Raw genomic sequence first — 14,960 nt, 5'->3', positions numbered from 1 at the left:
AAATTACTGACCTCTGTCATCATTTTAAGTGGGGGAACTTGCACAATCGGTGGCTGACTAAATACTTTTTTGCCCCACTGTATATACTAGCAAAAAGTCAGTGGAAAAAGAGAGCAAGTCTGTGCAGCCAACAATGCTGCATATAATGTTGACCAATTGTTAAATTGGTTAATCTGAACTTGACATTTACTTAGCAAAAGAAGTGGCTTTTTCAAATCTTTGACCTGATAATTGGAAAAAAAACCCTTTCATTATTTCAAATTTTCATTATTGTTTTTATTAGAGCCAAAAGTTTTTGTAAGTTGTGCTAGCACTGATTAAGGTTGGGTTTGTTTTCATAGAGAAAATTATCTATAAGCCATAAAAGGTTAAATCAACAGTCTAACATTTTTTAGATATGCTGTGAAGTATGTAGCAAATGCTATATATTTGTACATACATATTTGTACATAAATACATCATTCATCTACTGCCACATAGATCACACTACCATTGCATTAATAATCAGTGTGATAACAGGGAGGATGCACTGTATATCCATTATGATCTGATTATCTTTTACTCTTTTTTTTTTTCCTGAGCAGAGAGGCCCATGATGATCCCCGTCACTGCTGCTGTGGTTGTTCTTATTCTTCTCATCCTTGTTGGTGGAGTTGGATTTGTTGTTTACAAAAGGAAGAAAGACAAGAGATGTAAAAGAGGTGAGCTGATATTCATATAAAGACTGGAAAACTGAATCTAATACTGCAGTACGTTAAAACATGGGGAAAGCGATAAGAGCAGCACAAGACTCAGTATCACATTCAGTATGGTTTTTCAAAATGTAAAAGCTTTGTTACCTGGATTATATTTTTCAGAAAACATCCCTATGTCTCGTAAGTATAACATTTTATTTTCTTACTTTCTTTCTCTCTTGACACGGACGAGGAGGGTCTGCCAATTTTTGTCATTTTCAGTCTCTTTTTTTCTTTTCTTTACTTTTTCTCTTTTACATTTTTCATTGTTATACATACAGTTTTTGTTTTATGATCAGATCAGTTTTGTGAATGCTGGCAGCATCATGGCCTGTTAGAGCAGCGGAGTCGTGAGCAGGTGAAGGTCTCTGAAGGTGTAGTTACAGTAGAAGAGGTTGTTGGCAGCAGTAGGAAAGCAGATAGGCTGTGAGAACCTTGGGTTTGCCTTGAGTATGAATAAAGCAGTTGTCATTACCACCCTGGATTAATGCTCTCACGGTGCCAAAAAAGGTTAATCTGCCAAAAACTGATTTCCAATGTTTCCATGTGTTTTTTTAATGTGTAATGTCGTTACTTATATTGGTAAATAGAATTTTTGGCCACTAGAAATTTGTTTGTAGAACTATTGTTATATTTGTTGCAATTTCTGCTGCCCTCTTAGCCAGATCACTATTAAAAGACATTTATAATGTAAACGATATTTTTCCATGAATAAATTAAGGTTATATAAAAGTCCATCCATCTATATTTGATAGCATTTATGAGGAATATATTTGACGCATGTTTCACAAAAGTTGCAAAAACCACAAATCATTTTTTGGCAGATGATCACGTCACTGCTGTCAGTGCCAGTCACTAGGGTAGAAGTTTCTAATGCACCACCTTTAATTGAAAATTAAGCTTTGGAAAGTTGTAAGCAATTAAAAAGAACTGGGAAGGGCTAGTACTGACAATACATAAGAAACTATCAGAGTGGAAATAGTTGTCAGTCAGATATCTTATAGAGGCAGGGTCCTAATAGTTAATAAGGTGTCCTCCTCCTTGTGGCTTGTGGCTGCTGTTTTTCCTCAGCTGATTGTTTCCATGAACACTGAAGAGCTGAAAGGGGAAGGGAAGTTGCTGTTAGTGAGTACTCCACACCTGGAACAGTTTAGTCAGCTGCACAGTGAAGCCTTGCTCATGGCTGTGTGAAGGTGAGGAATTTTGAGTCTTTAAGGGACACTGCAGTGCATCAGTGGAAGGAGGCTTTCACAGTTATCACAAGCTTTCAGGTGGAGGCTCTTTTATAAGACCCTTCCAAATAGACCAGGAGATTTACAGTGGAGGAGAGTCCATGTTGCCCTGCCAACAAACTGTTTCCTGGCCCAGCTAAAGAACACACCAAGGGGAGGGTTGTCCTTTTCAGTGGGTTGTCTGAAACTGTGTTATATGTTTTCCTGCAATCTTCCAGACTTAGGAGTGTTTTTGAACTTCTTAGGTTTCTGTGTGATACGCTTGGGGAGGATTCTTCTGTTCAGACTTTTATTCTTGGACCAGTTGCAGTTTTGGTTAATTTTCTTTTTGGTCAGGCCAAGTTGGCCATTTGGCTAACCAGGAAGAATAAGCTGAAGGGTGGTGTCCAGGTGGATATTGGTGTAAGCTTGGCTAAGGGCCCATGATATACATCCTGAGTTTAGGAATAATGTGGAGGTCTTTCTGAATAAATGGGGTTTAGATGGACCATTTGTACATTCATTACTGATGATGTAATTTTTTTCTTTCTTTTTATTAGTGGGTTTATTTTTTTCTTTCTTACCTTCCTTTTATGATGTGTTTGTGAAGAAACATGCAGTTCACACAGTACTTGTTATTTTGTACATAAAATCCAGTCCAGAATCAGATGACTAACAGTGTGTTTTGGGCCTTACAGCTCCTAACAGCATCTCTGAACTGACTGAGAAACTGAATCCAGAGACCAAATAGACAAACAGAGGACAGAGATTTCTTCACTTTTAAACTGAAGAAGTCCCAGGAAGAAAAATCCAAACAGTGTTGTATGCATGTTGTTTAAAATATGTGATTTTGAATGTGCATATTTTCAACTTTTGTGGAAGATAATTTCTGTTTAATATTTGAAGACATTTCCATTGTTTATTAGCTTTTTAAAAAAAAAAAAAAAAACAATAAAAATCTGAGCATCATTCTCACAGTTTGTACATTTAAAAGAAAAAAGGAAATGCTTCACCTGTTTTGTTCATTTTATATTTTTCTTCCTCATATTTTGCAAGACAAAACATCTGTACAACTTCTGCTTTGAAATATAGACTTTTACATTTTTAATGCAGTTGTGATTTAAGGGTGAAGAAGTTGTTGTGAACCATTTGTTCTTTTTATGAACAGATCAGGAGCAGCTGTTATTCTTAACTTGCTGTTAAACATTTTGTAGTAGATATGATTTATTTGTTGTTTTTCAGAGCTACAGACACCCGTGTGCAGGTTAAATATGTTTCCTTAACTGGACTTTGGCATTTTTTTTTCTAGACGGAGAGAATAACAGTTAATGTTTTTGATGCTACTATTTATTACATGTGCATGTGTAAAAGAAAACTATGCCCTCTCTTATTATTATTTTTGCTGTGGATTGTGAAGACAATACTAGACCATTAAGTCACATGAACACAGAAATCTAAAGTGTAATCATATAAATATTATATGGACATTAAATAATATATAAATTTGTAATTCTAATGATGACTGTTATATAGATGAGAGAAGGAGAGACAGAAACTGGTGGGTGAGCTTCCTGCTCTCAACAGAAAATGTTATTTGCTCCATTAAGTGACTTCATCTGCACTATAACCAGTTACTCAAACACACTGCCATAAGGAAAATAGCTACTGTAAAAAGAAAAGCTAGAAAAACACATTTAGTAATTACATGTGATCTATTTCTTAAACCTTATTTTATTCTTTCCCCTTTTTATTCCCACTGACTCTTCTGGTGCAAATATCTCATAGAATAGAATAAAATAGACTCGTCCTTTATTTCGATTGTACATGTACAACAAAATGATCAAAAACAACAAGAGGCAGGTTCACTATAACCAAAACTCCAGACTCAAACATCATATTACAAGTTAGAGTTCAAAGTTCAGAGGATGCTCAGCAGACGATTATGTGCATGAAATGGACTGTTATGATCAGAATTGGTCAGAATTAGCCCAAATATAACAAATGTTACTTTTTTCTCAAGGAAAGCATGTTTAGTCTTTTCATTTAAATATGTATTTGTAAGTATATAATTAATTTATATATTAATATCATTAGAATTAAACCTGAGGTTGCTTATAGCTTTGACTGACAGACCTGATGACACAAATGCCAAAAAAAGCTTAAAAATTAACCAAACAGATCTAAACTATGAGGGCTGTGAGAAAGGCTGGCAAAAAAATAAAAAATGTGTGTTTTTTTTACAGTAAACACAGCAGTCCTTTCTCAATATATTCTATTTTATAAATTGAGCTGCTTTAGCAACATGAAAGTTAACAGGTGGGGAATGTTGTTCGCTATAGTCACAGCTTGTTTTTAACGATCTCAATATTTTATCTTGTCTTGTTTCTCTAAAACGTGTGTTGATCACCATTATTGACAGTCTGGTATAATAAGTAGCTTTGTTTGGAATTGTGCACGGCTTGTCTGCTTCATTGTTTCACAGAATAGCGTTATCAAGGTGCAGCAATAGCTAAATTGGCCAGCAGGTGTCACCGCAGCTATGGTTTCGGATTGTTTCGAAACCAAAATGATTCAAACACATTTGAGCCCTCATCCATCTAAAACCAGTTGTTCTTCTAGAGTGGTTCCCTGGTTAAACAGACTAATTTCAATCATTCATGAAGTCAATCTGACATTATGTTTCAAAGCTAACATCATGAAATCCCGAATTAACTGTGTCAGTCATCAAATCATATAGCAGTGACTCATGCATAGTTCACTGCAATCTCTGTTTTCTTTCTTTCTCTTGTCAGGTTTCCATAATTTTACAGAGGAGAAGTGGCTGTGAATAGGATCAAAATACTGGTGAGATGACTGGCTTTTCACAGTGTGGTTATAATGGAGAAGACTTTCTTGACATGGCTCTGAAGACACTGACGTGGATCCCAATGAAGCCAGAGGCTGCCATTTTTAAACCAAGATCTGACGCTGACTGAGCTTTAAATAAATACAATGAAATCATGCTCGCTAAGAGTTGTCCAGAGTTCCAAATGTGTAGACAGGTAGAATAACATGATGCTTTCTTAGGATACAGTAGTGATTTTTTATGTGTATTTATTTATTTAATTTTTTTTCTAATATTGATTTTCTTTTAAATGAGGTAAAATGTACAGGCTATATCTCATTTAATGTTTTTAATCTTCAGGTTGATCCAATTCTGGGTCGACCCACTGAAACTGATTTAGGTGATTTTTGGTGGAAAAAATGTCCAGGCTCAGGCTCTAAATTTTAGATACTGTGTCTTTCAATTTAATGACTGAATCTCAATCTGTGAACATGTTTTAACACGAAATGTTCAAAATAGACTGTCTGCAGGCTGCATTTAAAACTTTAAATACATTTGATTCAGTGTTAGAGTCCTAAAGTCATCTGAGCCTCATCGTCGCTCAAATTTTTAAATCATCTCCAAGATCCAACAATTGACAGGCATTTTTCATTCATTGTGAATGATTTTAATGAGACAAATGATTGATCAGTGATCAATGCGTAACATACAGTAAATGATTTCATGGCAAGAAAACTAAGATTCTGTCAGCTGAATTAATGTCCACAGAGTTACAGAGTTAGAAAGATGGAGACTACTCAGATTTTCTGAGCTCATAATAAATCTATAACATAATTGCTGTGCTTATTGACAACTGATTGATTGTAAAAGCATTCATAAGTATACAAATTAGTAAAGTAACATTTAACTGGAATTTCAGTGTTTGTAAAAACGTGAACTTCTGCACAGTAACTTGCTCCTCTGCTCTTTGGTAGTGACTTTATGAATGAGGAAATGGATTAGATTGTAAGTCAGCTGGTTCAGGTGCAGCAGGAAAGGAGGAGTCAGAGAGACACTCAAAGTTTATTGATGAAAATCTGCTAGCAAGCAGTTTAGGTTCAGAGTCTGTTACCAGGGTAACTGCTAAGCTGCAGCTGACAGCTGAGCTTTCCAACAGAGGAGGGAAGTTCAACCAGCAGGTAAAAATTAGTGGAAGGTACACAGATATATTTTAGTAAGCCCAGGCTGCTTAACACCACTGTCTGGTGACATATAGGCTGATTTGGCAGAAACACAATAATACTTATGGAGAAGATGAAACATTAGAACATGTTTTATTACCGTTTCAAAACCTCAGTAGAGTGAAAGTTAAAATGGATTTTAACACTGAGAGCTTTATGAACTAATAGGAGGATCATAAAAGTAAACTGAAAGTAAATTGAACTGGGAGCCAATGAAGTGACTTCAGTGCTGCTTAAATATGTTTAATTTCCTATGTTTGTTTAAGGAGACTGCTTTAAGGAGGCTGAACTATTTTTTTCTTCTTGAGGTAAGGCACCACTCCCTACCAGTTGGTTAAAAGCAAGCAGAAAAGCCTGTTTGGTAGGATTTGTATGCAAGAACGAAAAGGAGGAAGACACACTATGATATTCACTTCAGCTAATGACAGAGAACCTGAAGTCTCTTAATGTTCGAACAATGATAAATATAACTCTAAGAAAACGCTACTTCCAGATGAAGAGAGTCAACTTTTCGGATAACATTGAGAAATCATGAAGTTATTTTTGTTGATTGCCTTTTGCCACGGTTTATTTGCAGGTAAGACAAACCTTTTAATCTTTATACTCTATCACAGTCTCATTTGAACTAAAGCAACATTTTTGTTTTGGTTAATGTTTCAGAGTGTAGAGAGAGGAACTGCATTTTCTAGGATTTACAATACTTGTTTTGAGAGAATCACATCTATTTTCACATTAAAAAGTATTTTAACTTTCATCTAAGACATGTCATTGTTATCTAAGACTGGACACAATAATCTTTAATAACACAAGATTGTGTTCTTATAACTTTCTCAAACCCTCTCTGTTTTAATCTCACACAGCTCTCAGTTAGTTTATTCTGTCTTTATTTTGCTACATTGCAGGGGCAAACATCTCACATTTATATAATGTTGTTCTAGTCTTACTGAGCACTCAAAGAACTTTTAACAAGAATTCACATTTTAGCCATACATTCATGTAGCATTTTGTCTGTGTCACATCCATGGACGGTTTAAAATCACCAGTTAATCTAATATGCATTTCTTTGGACTAGAAGTAAAATTAGGATTGGTTAGCTGGTGGATCCACAGGAAACCCAAACAGGCCCAAGTGAAGACATGCAAACAGAAAGGCCCTCTGCTGGGATTTTAGCTGGTAACCTTTCTGCTGTGAGGGGACAGCACTGACCAATGTACCACCATGCTGAACTATTTGACCCAAACTTTATGTTAGTGTTAAAAAAGTGTTTCATCTCACATATAAACTGTTAAAGAGGTTTAATAAAGAATATTGATATTACTATTATTTGTTTATACACATTTATTTTGAATCGATTTTGGTCATTCTTAATCACTTTCAGCTGGTTTCAAACAAATGCAAAGCAGATCAGCATGATCACACAACTTTATCAAGTTAATATTAAAAAGTTACAGACTCCTGCTACAGATTCATATTATGTCATTTGTTACTGCAAATTATGAATATTTTAACACAATCAAACTGAATGCACCACATTTCTGAAATTGTTTTCATGTTTAATTGTTGTAATTATTAAAAGTATAAACATTTTTTTGTTTCACAGTGAAACACTCACTGAAGAATTTGGTCACCGGATCCTATGGCATTCCAATCATTCCAGATTTTGTGGGTGTGTTGTTAGTTGATGACATTCAGACAGGTTACTGTGACAGCAGTCAGAAAACATTCAAAATACAACACGACTGGGCAGAGAAAATATTAGAAAATGACCCACAGCAGAAGGGCTACTACAATATTAAATGTTTTGAAGATGAACCAAACAAGTTCAGACAGCTGATTTCTAGTTTAAAGGGGGGAAGTGAAGGTACAGTATTTTTTTATACTTTATCTTTGATGGTTATAAATATAAAGTTATAGAAAAAATGAATCATGTAAAAATATTTTTAAATCATTAAAGATTTACATTTTTTTTTCTTCTTGACTGAAACCAGTATCCATCAAGACTTTTGCACAGTACTGTTCATTGAAATCGCTATTTGTCTCTCCTCAGGTTTCCACATTTTACAGAGGATAGATGGCTGTGAATTGGATGAAAATACTGGAGAAGTGGCTGGTGTGTTACAGTATGGTCATAATGGAGAAGACTTTCTTAAATTTGATCTAAAAACTCTGAAATGGATCGCACAGAAACCAGAGGCTGAAAGTATCCAACAGAAATGGAACGCTGATGTAGCTAAAAATAATTATTATAAAAGTTCGCTCACTGGGATTTGTCCTCAGTGGCTGAAGAAGTACTTGGACGCTGGGAAAAGCAGCCTGCAGAGAAGAGGTAGATTCACATGACCTGATGCATTTCTCATGGATGTAGAAGAGTTTGTATGTTATGCTGTATTTTATTTCTGAATAATACAGTGACCTTTAAAAAAGAATATGGCATAGTATTTAGGCTGCCTTTTTATCTAATGCCTTTAAAAAACCAAAATGACTTGATTTTCATATTCTAGCTGTGTGCCAGGTCTCTCTATGTGCTGAAGGTGATACATTTTAGGAATTAAAAGAACTTTACTTGCAAAGTAGACTAATTTATTTATTGTTATAGTCATGAAACAGTTTTCTTGATATCTCCTTATGAAGTCTCTCAGGCTTATCAGGCTTATTCCTCACCTGTTTTTAATCTGTTTTCAATTCCCACCCCCCTTTCTGAAGAACATCCTTCAGTCTCTCTCCTCCAGAAGACTCCCTCATCTCCAGTCAGCTGCCACGCTACAGGTTTCTACCCTGACAGAGCCGTGATGTTCTGGAGGAAAGATGGACAGAAGGTTCATGAAGGTGTGGATCCTGGAGAGATCCTCTCCAACAATGATGAAACCTTCCAGATGAGTGTTGATCTGAATGTTTCATCACCTGAAGACTGGAGAAGATACGAGTGTGTGTTTCAGCTCTCTGGTGGTGATGAACACATTGTCACCAAACTGGATAAAACAGTAATCAGAACAAACTGGGAGGAAAAAAATGGTGAGATAAAAACAGCTGATTAACTTTGTTTTTTGATTCTCTGTACTGTCTATAATGTGATGTTTGGATTTTTTGCTCTGTTTTTTGTTCTGACCCAAAGAAGAATAGCTGCTACTTTATGTGTTTGATTCCAAAAATATTGTTAAAAAAACACATAAAAGTCTCTGTTTTAAATTTAAAATTAAATTAACTATTTACACACAACTATTTTAAATTCAGCTCAATTCAATTGTATTTATAGAGCACAAAATCGAAACAACAGTCACCTCACTGTTTATATTGTAAGGTAGACCCTACAATGATCCATACAGAGAAAAACCCAACAATCATATGACCCTCTATGAGCAAGCACTTTTGCAACAGTGGGAAGGAAAAACTCCCTTTTAACAGGAAGAAACCTCCAGCAGAACCAGGCTCAGGGAGGGGCGGAGCCATCTGCTGCGACCGGTTGGGGTGAGAGAAGGAAGACAGGATAAAGACATGCTGTGGAAGAGAGACAGAGATTAATAACAAGTACAATTCAATGCAGAGAGGTCTATTAACACATTATCCTTGGCCTTACAGCTGGGGAACTGTTATTGAATACAAATATTTTATTCTGAATATTTTATTGTTAAAATGTGTAATATTAGTGTCACCTGTACAACCACATAACTAAAGCCTCAAATAGATATTATATAAATATGCTACTGGATCTACATCCTACACTGCCATGGGTTTTATAGAGTAACTAGATTAGCACTACAGAATGAAGGAATTTCTGTTAACCTGCTCCATTTTACTTGTTTTTTACTGAACAGACAAGCACATCATTGTTGCCGTGGTTGTTCCTGTTCTACTTGTTCTTGTTCTTCTCATCCTCTGTGCTGTTGGAGTTGTTGTTTATAGAAGGAGGAGAGGTGAGTTATTCAAATAAGCTGACCTGATGCTCTAGACATCAAAACTGAACTTGTTTGGAATTTCAAAATTATTTGCACTTCTTTTTTATTTTACAAGTACAAGACAACAGGTCTTGTAATTAAACTACTTTTCTTTTATACTCTGGCTTTTAACTTGGCAAAAAACAATGACTAATGGCTGCTGAATAGTTTTAGTTTTTTTAAATGGATCAAGACAGTGTATCAACCAAAAATCCAGAAAAAAAACACATTACATTAAATTTAGAACTTGATTCAGCAAAATACAAAATAGTAATTGGTGGAGAAACCTGAGTTGTCAACACCAGGTTTATACACATCTCAGCCCACTCCACTTTACAGAAACTCTGGTTTCTAAATCCTTCTGGTTTCTTGGCTGCTTCTTCAGCTTCAGCTCCCTCCACAGATTCAGTTCTGCAGACTGGCTAGGCCACTCCATGACCATAATGTGCGTATTCTTTACTCACTCATTTGTTACCTTGGTGTTATGTTTTGTGTTATTGCTATGCTGGAAGATGCACTCATGACCCATATTCAGTGTTCTGAGTGAGGGAAAGAGGTTCTTGTCCAAGATTTTATGGTACACAACCATGTCCATTGGCACTCAGTGCAGTGATGTCCTGTATATATAGTAGAAACGCAACCCGAAATTTGTTGGGGATGGCGTGTTCTTCGAGTTATACTCAGCATTTCTCTTTCTCCAAAAATGGAAGGTGGAGTGATGCCAAAGAGTCTGATTTTGATTTCATCTGATCACAGCATTTTCTTCAAAGGTTTCTCTGAATCATCACATGTGCCCTCTTGTTTGAATGAGTTTCCTGTCACCATAAACGCACACCTATGTACACAAAAAACCTCGTATAGAGACAGACCCCTGACACACAGCATAGACACAAAACACACACATCACATATAAAAATTTCTATCTTTTGGCACATGTACAGGGCCAACAAATGGTGTAAATTTCTGTAATTACAACAAGAACCTAATGTGCACAGTTCAAGATTAGGATGTCACAAGGCTGTGCAGGCAGGCAGGAAATGGACCCAATATGCAGACTCCAGCACACAAAATATAAACTCAAAAATGGCTGACCAGGAGAATACTAACCGAACAGATGATACAAATAAACTAGGCAGGTTGACGGATGGGATACACAGTGATATATGAGGGTGACTATTGTTATAGTGCAATGACGAGCACTGGAAGACACGCACAATAAATACACAAGCAGGAACAAGAGGGAACGAGGAACAGGTGGAAACACAGCTGGAACTCGGAGGAGGTTGAGATAAGGAGACCCCCAGCAACATGACCATATGTGGTATCACATGTGGAGCAGCAGCAGGTATAAATGTAAATGTGGACAGGTTGTCTGATTTGTCTGACTCTGAAGTACGGAGGAGATAAGACCCATGTGTCAACAAATATCTCAAACCAACTGACAACTATCTTTTTCATTGTCTCCTTCCACAACTAAACCACCATCATTACACCTCTATAACAGCAGAACCTTGCAGGTGCTGCAAGATTCCGGTTCATTATGGTGTTGTGCATTACCAGGTGTGTCCTTGTTGACTGCAGTCCTAATTGCCTTCAGGTCATTATACAACTCCTCCTGTATAGTTTTGGGATGATCAGCCTTAACCCATAAAGCAAGATCTTGCATGGAGTTCCAGATCAAGGACAACGGATGATGGTTTTATATTTTATATTTTTTTTATTTTCTGAATAATCAGACCAACACCTGTCACCTTCCCATCAAGCTTCTTGCTGATGGTTATATAACTCATTCCAGCCTTGTGCAGGTCTACAATCTTGCCCTCAATGTCCTCTGAGAGAATTCTGCCTGGGGTGTAAGAAATCAATCACTTGTGCCACTCAATGACATGCAAATCAATTTATAACTCTTAGGTAATGTTTTTCTTTTTCTGGATTTTTGGTTGATATTCTTTTTCTTTCCTACAAAATAAAACTACAATAAAAAATTTGAGACTTTTAATTTCCATGTAATTGATCAAATTCTTGCCCACACTGTACTGACACTTCCTGTTGATTTTTTTCTTTTAGTTCCAGGTGTCATCTAGTAGATCTTCTTTGTAAGTAAAACTTAATATATATTGTAATTATTATTAAATCAAGGGAACCAACCTCTAAATTTAAAAAAGTGACTGATAAATACAACTCAATGGAATATAGAATTTAAATACACTACAAAGTCTTTCAGGTGTATCAAATTCACTAAAATGATGCAAAAAAAATATAGTTTCCTGCCACAAACATGAAGCTTTGCGTGATAATGGCTGTTTTCTCAACCAAACTGAATAGCTCATTCAAAAACCTTTTCAGTGAAGTTAAAATTATCGTCTAAATGGCAACAAGAATTCTCTCTCAGTCCATCTATTATTGTAAAATATAAACAATAAAATATCAATTCCTTTTTTAAAATTTTAAATTATTGATTCTATGTTGCAGAGAGGAGGTCTCAGAAGAACAGAAAAAAGGAGCTCATGTGTGAAAAGTCTGTTTTGCCGGGTTGAAGATGGGCTTCTGATGTGCTGATGAACTCCAAGGTCCAGTTACACATCCATAAGTCAAATCATACGATAGTCAGTCAGACACTCAGCTGTACTTCCTTAACTGTTCTTTTCCTGGCTCCCAAACTTAGGGACAGATCACATCTAACCCAACATGCTCCAGAACAAGTTAGGCTAGAAGGCTCCGTTGGAGAATTGAGGTGCACGACTGGAACAGAAAGCGTCTCCTTTTCGTCCATTTATTGTTTAGATATTTATTTAAGATGAAAAAACTTTCTGCCCTTCACTGCTGTGTTTGTCATTAAGAAAATGCTATTTTGTCACAGTGTCATGTTGTGAATTTAAATATAAAACATACAATGAGCACAAAGGCTATTATAGGCAACTAAAACTAAACAAAAAGTGAAACTAGATGTAAAGAAAAAACCCAAACATTTTATCTAAATCAAAGTGAAATGTTTTCACTGTACAGTCTTTATAATGTCATCCAGAGTTGGCTGTAGATTATACACCAAACATTTACAGTGTTTCAGGAAGTCAAAAAGATTAGTGGTACCAATAAAATTCAAATTGTCAAAAGAATTTTGGACATAGATAGTATGGGTTTAGTGCTGCTCAAGCACTATGGAGTAACACCATATCACTTTTTTTTTCCATGTGCGGAGATAAAATATTGATATTTGGCTTAATCAGAAAAACTTTAATTGTCACTTTAACCATATTACATGGAATAAAGCCAAAAAAACAAAATGAATGGTCAGAGCTGTCATTGTTAAATCTGAAGCCAGATTTATCAACTGTCAGCACCAGTTCAATCGTATAGCATGAAGAAGCTGCTGTTGGGGTTTTTAAATATGCATTGTCTATTTTGTGGCTGAAAGCAGCAGGGGAAATAAAACAATACAAACACCTCTCAACCTGAGAACATGGAAGAATCTCTGGATACAGAGACTGCATAGAGAAAAACAGCAGCAGTAGTAGTTTCTAAACAACTTATAGAATTAAGTTTTTATGCAGTGGTGTTTAAAGTTGGGCTTTAAAGTTCATAAAAAAACAACCTACTTGTAAAGCTTTCAATTTAAGACTATTTCCTGCCTTCACTTCCGTTTACATTTTTTACATTGTGTGCTTCTGATTAACAAATGCAGCTAAGTGAGTTACCTCTTATGGGAAAACTGAAGTCTTTGGCATGTCTCAGATATAATTAAATTATACTAAAAATATGATTTACTACCTTAAACATGAAGTGCACTTTCACTTTTGAAGAAATTCTACCAAGGATTTTTTATTTTAAATAAGCTTTGTGTGTCTTATTGCGTCTGTAAACACAATAGTTTAAAAAGCATGAAAAGTGGCAAAAAACCTTATAACTTAAAATATTCTCACAAGTGTCATCTTTATTGTCAACACACAGGAATACCCAACTACTTTAGGGGGCTTCAAAAGTCATAATAATGACATAGAGAGCTAGAGAGGGTTTTTTGTTGTTGTTGTTTTTTACTGCCTTTGTTTGTATTGACAACATATAGGCACATTGTGAATGATATATTGTGGCTCTGGCCTCTTCTGCGAGGACAAATAACATCGAACTTTCATAAAATGTATTTTATCTTTAAAATTGTGTATAAAATTCTGCTGCCTTAGTTTGTATTGGCAGATTTCTGTAAATATGTTGGTTTACACTATATGCAGTTCAAAAACCCAATATTTATTTAAAGGTTCTTTTCTTTGATTGCACAGCTTCATCATACCACTGTAATTTTTAATTAGTCATTGGTTAAACCGACACTAGTGGAACCAGATATGAAATAAAGCTGATTTCAATCACCAATAACATTCCACTGACATGCATAACAGATTCAACAGAAATACTGAGCCTATGCACTCTGACACACTCTGTAAGCGTTGCTTGTGAAATAAATAAATGTATTGCTCTTTATATTTGCACTAATTTCTCACTTTTCAGTGAAGTTACTTTAACACTCCAATATCACAACATGACCCTTAATTTGGAAACTCTGAGACAGTGATTCTGTGTTCTGTAATGCTGATCTGAGTTTGTGTGTGTTTGTGTTTTGATGCCAGGACTAAGACGTGTAAATGCCTGAGTTGTTTGTAAGTCGGTGAGTTTCCAACTGTGTCAGCTGCACAGGTCAAAACATGCATCTGCAAAAGCAAGGAGCAAGTTACAGACAAAAGCAAAAAATCTTGCTTGACTTGATTTATTTGAGTTGATCTTATTTTACAATCAATTGTATCTTCCTCACAGGTTAGAAACCTGGACATCTCAATCCCTTCTTGTTTCATTAGGTAGTTTTTAAAATCTTTGCTCTATGCTCTTGAGCAAGGCAATAAACCCTAATAATTCTCACAGTGCAGGAGAAGAAGTGCAATTAATAATGTAAATGATACAATTTTTGACCATGTTCTGTAGCACCTTCAATTGTGTTCCCTGTGGAGATGAGATAATGTGTAACAATCCAAACCCTCTGATTCTGTATCATG

General features: G+C 35.6%; 2 protein-coding genes across 2 annotated transcripts in view; both read left to right on the top strand.

The window, feature by feature from the left end:
• The window catches only part of LOC102212055 (zinc-alpha-2-glycoprotein-like), a 6,083-nt gene extending 3,387 nt beyond the window's left edge, over positions 1-2,696 (top strand). Inside the window, exons 5-6 of the mRNA XM_013908086.1 lie at positions 585-692; positions 2,644-2,696. Coding sequence (XP_013763540.1) covers positions 585-692; positions 2,644-2,696 — 161 coding nt within the window. The remainder of the gene's footprint in view (positions 1-584; positions 693-2,643) is intronic.
• A 3,620-nt stretch (positions 2,697-6,316) lies between these two features.
• LOC102211779 (major histocompatibility complex class I-related gene protein-like) lies at positions 6,317-14,427 on the top strand. Its single transcript, XM_005755233.1, has 7 exons — positions 6,317-6,566; positions 7,590-7,850; positions 8,037-8,315; positions 8,693-9,001; positions 9,802-9,900; positions 11,989-12,017; positions 12,394-14,427. The coding sequence occupies exons 1-6, from the start codon at positions 6,521-6,523 to the stop codon at positions 12,003-12,005; spliced, it is 1,011 nt and encodes a 336-aa protein (XP_005755290.1). The 5' UTR covers positions 6,317-6,520; the 3' UTR covers positions 12,006-12,017; positions 12,394-14,427.
• The last annotated feature ends 533 nt before the right edge of the window (positions 14,428-14,960 follow it).

This window comes from Pundamilia nyererei, unplaced genomic scaffold (assembly GCF_000239375.1).
Source record: "Pundamilia nyererei isolate P.nyererei 1_Seehausen unplaced genomic scaffold, PunNye1.0 scaffold01092, whole genome shotgun sequence".
NCBI classification, from domain to species: Eukaryota; Metazoa; Chordata; class Actinopteri; order Cichliformes; family Cichlidae; genus Pundamilia; species Pundamilia nyererei.
This window is presented reverse-complemented; position numbering and strand designations above follow the sequence as displayed.

Excerpts from the sequence above, each read along its gene's own strand:
- LOC102211779 (XM_005755233.1), top strand. The coding sequence starts at position 6,521 with ATGAAGTTATTTTTGTTGATTGCCTTTTGCCACGGTTTATTTGCAG. Across the intron at positions 6,567-7,589 it reads TTGCCACGGTTTATTTGCAG|TGAAACACTCACTGAAGAAT; the intron begins GTAAGACAAACC and ends TTTGTTTCACAG. Across the intron at positions 8,316-8,692 it reads AAGCAGCCTGCAGAGAAGAG|AACATCCTTCAGTCTCTCTC; the intron begins GTAGATTCACAT and ends CCCTTTCTGAAG.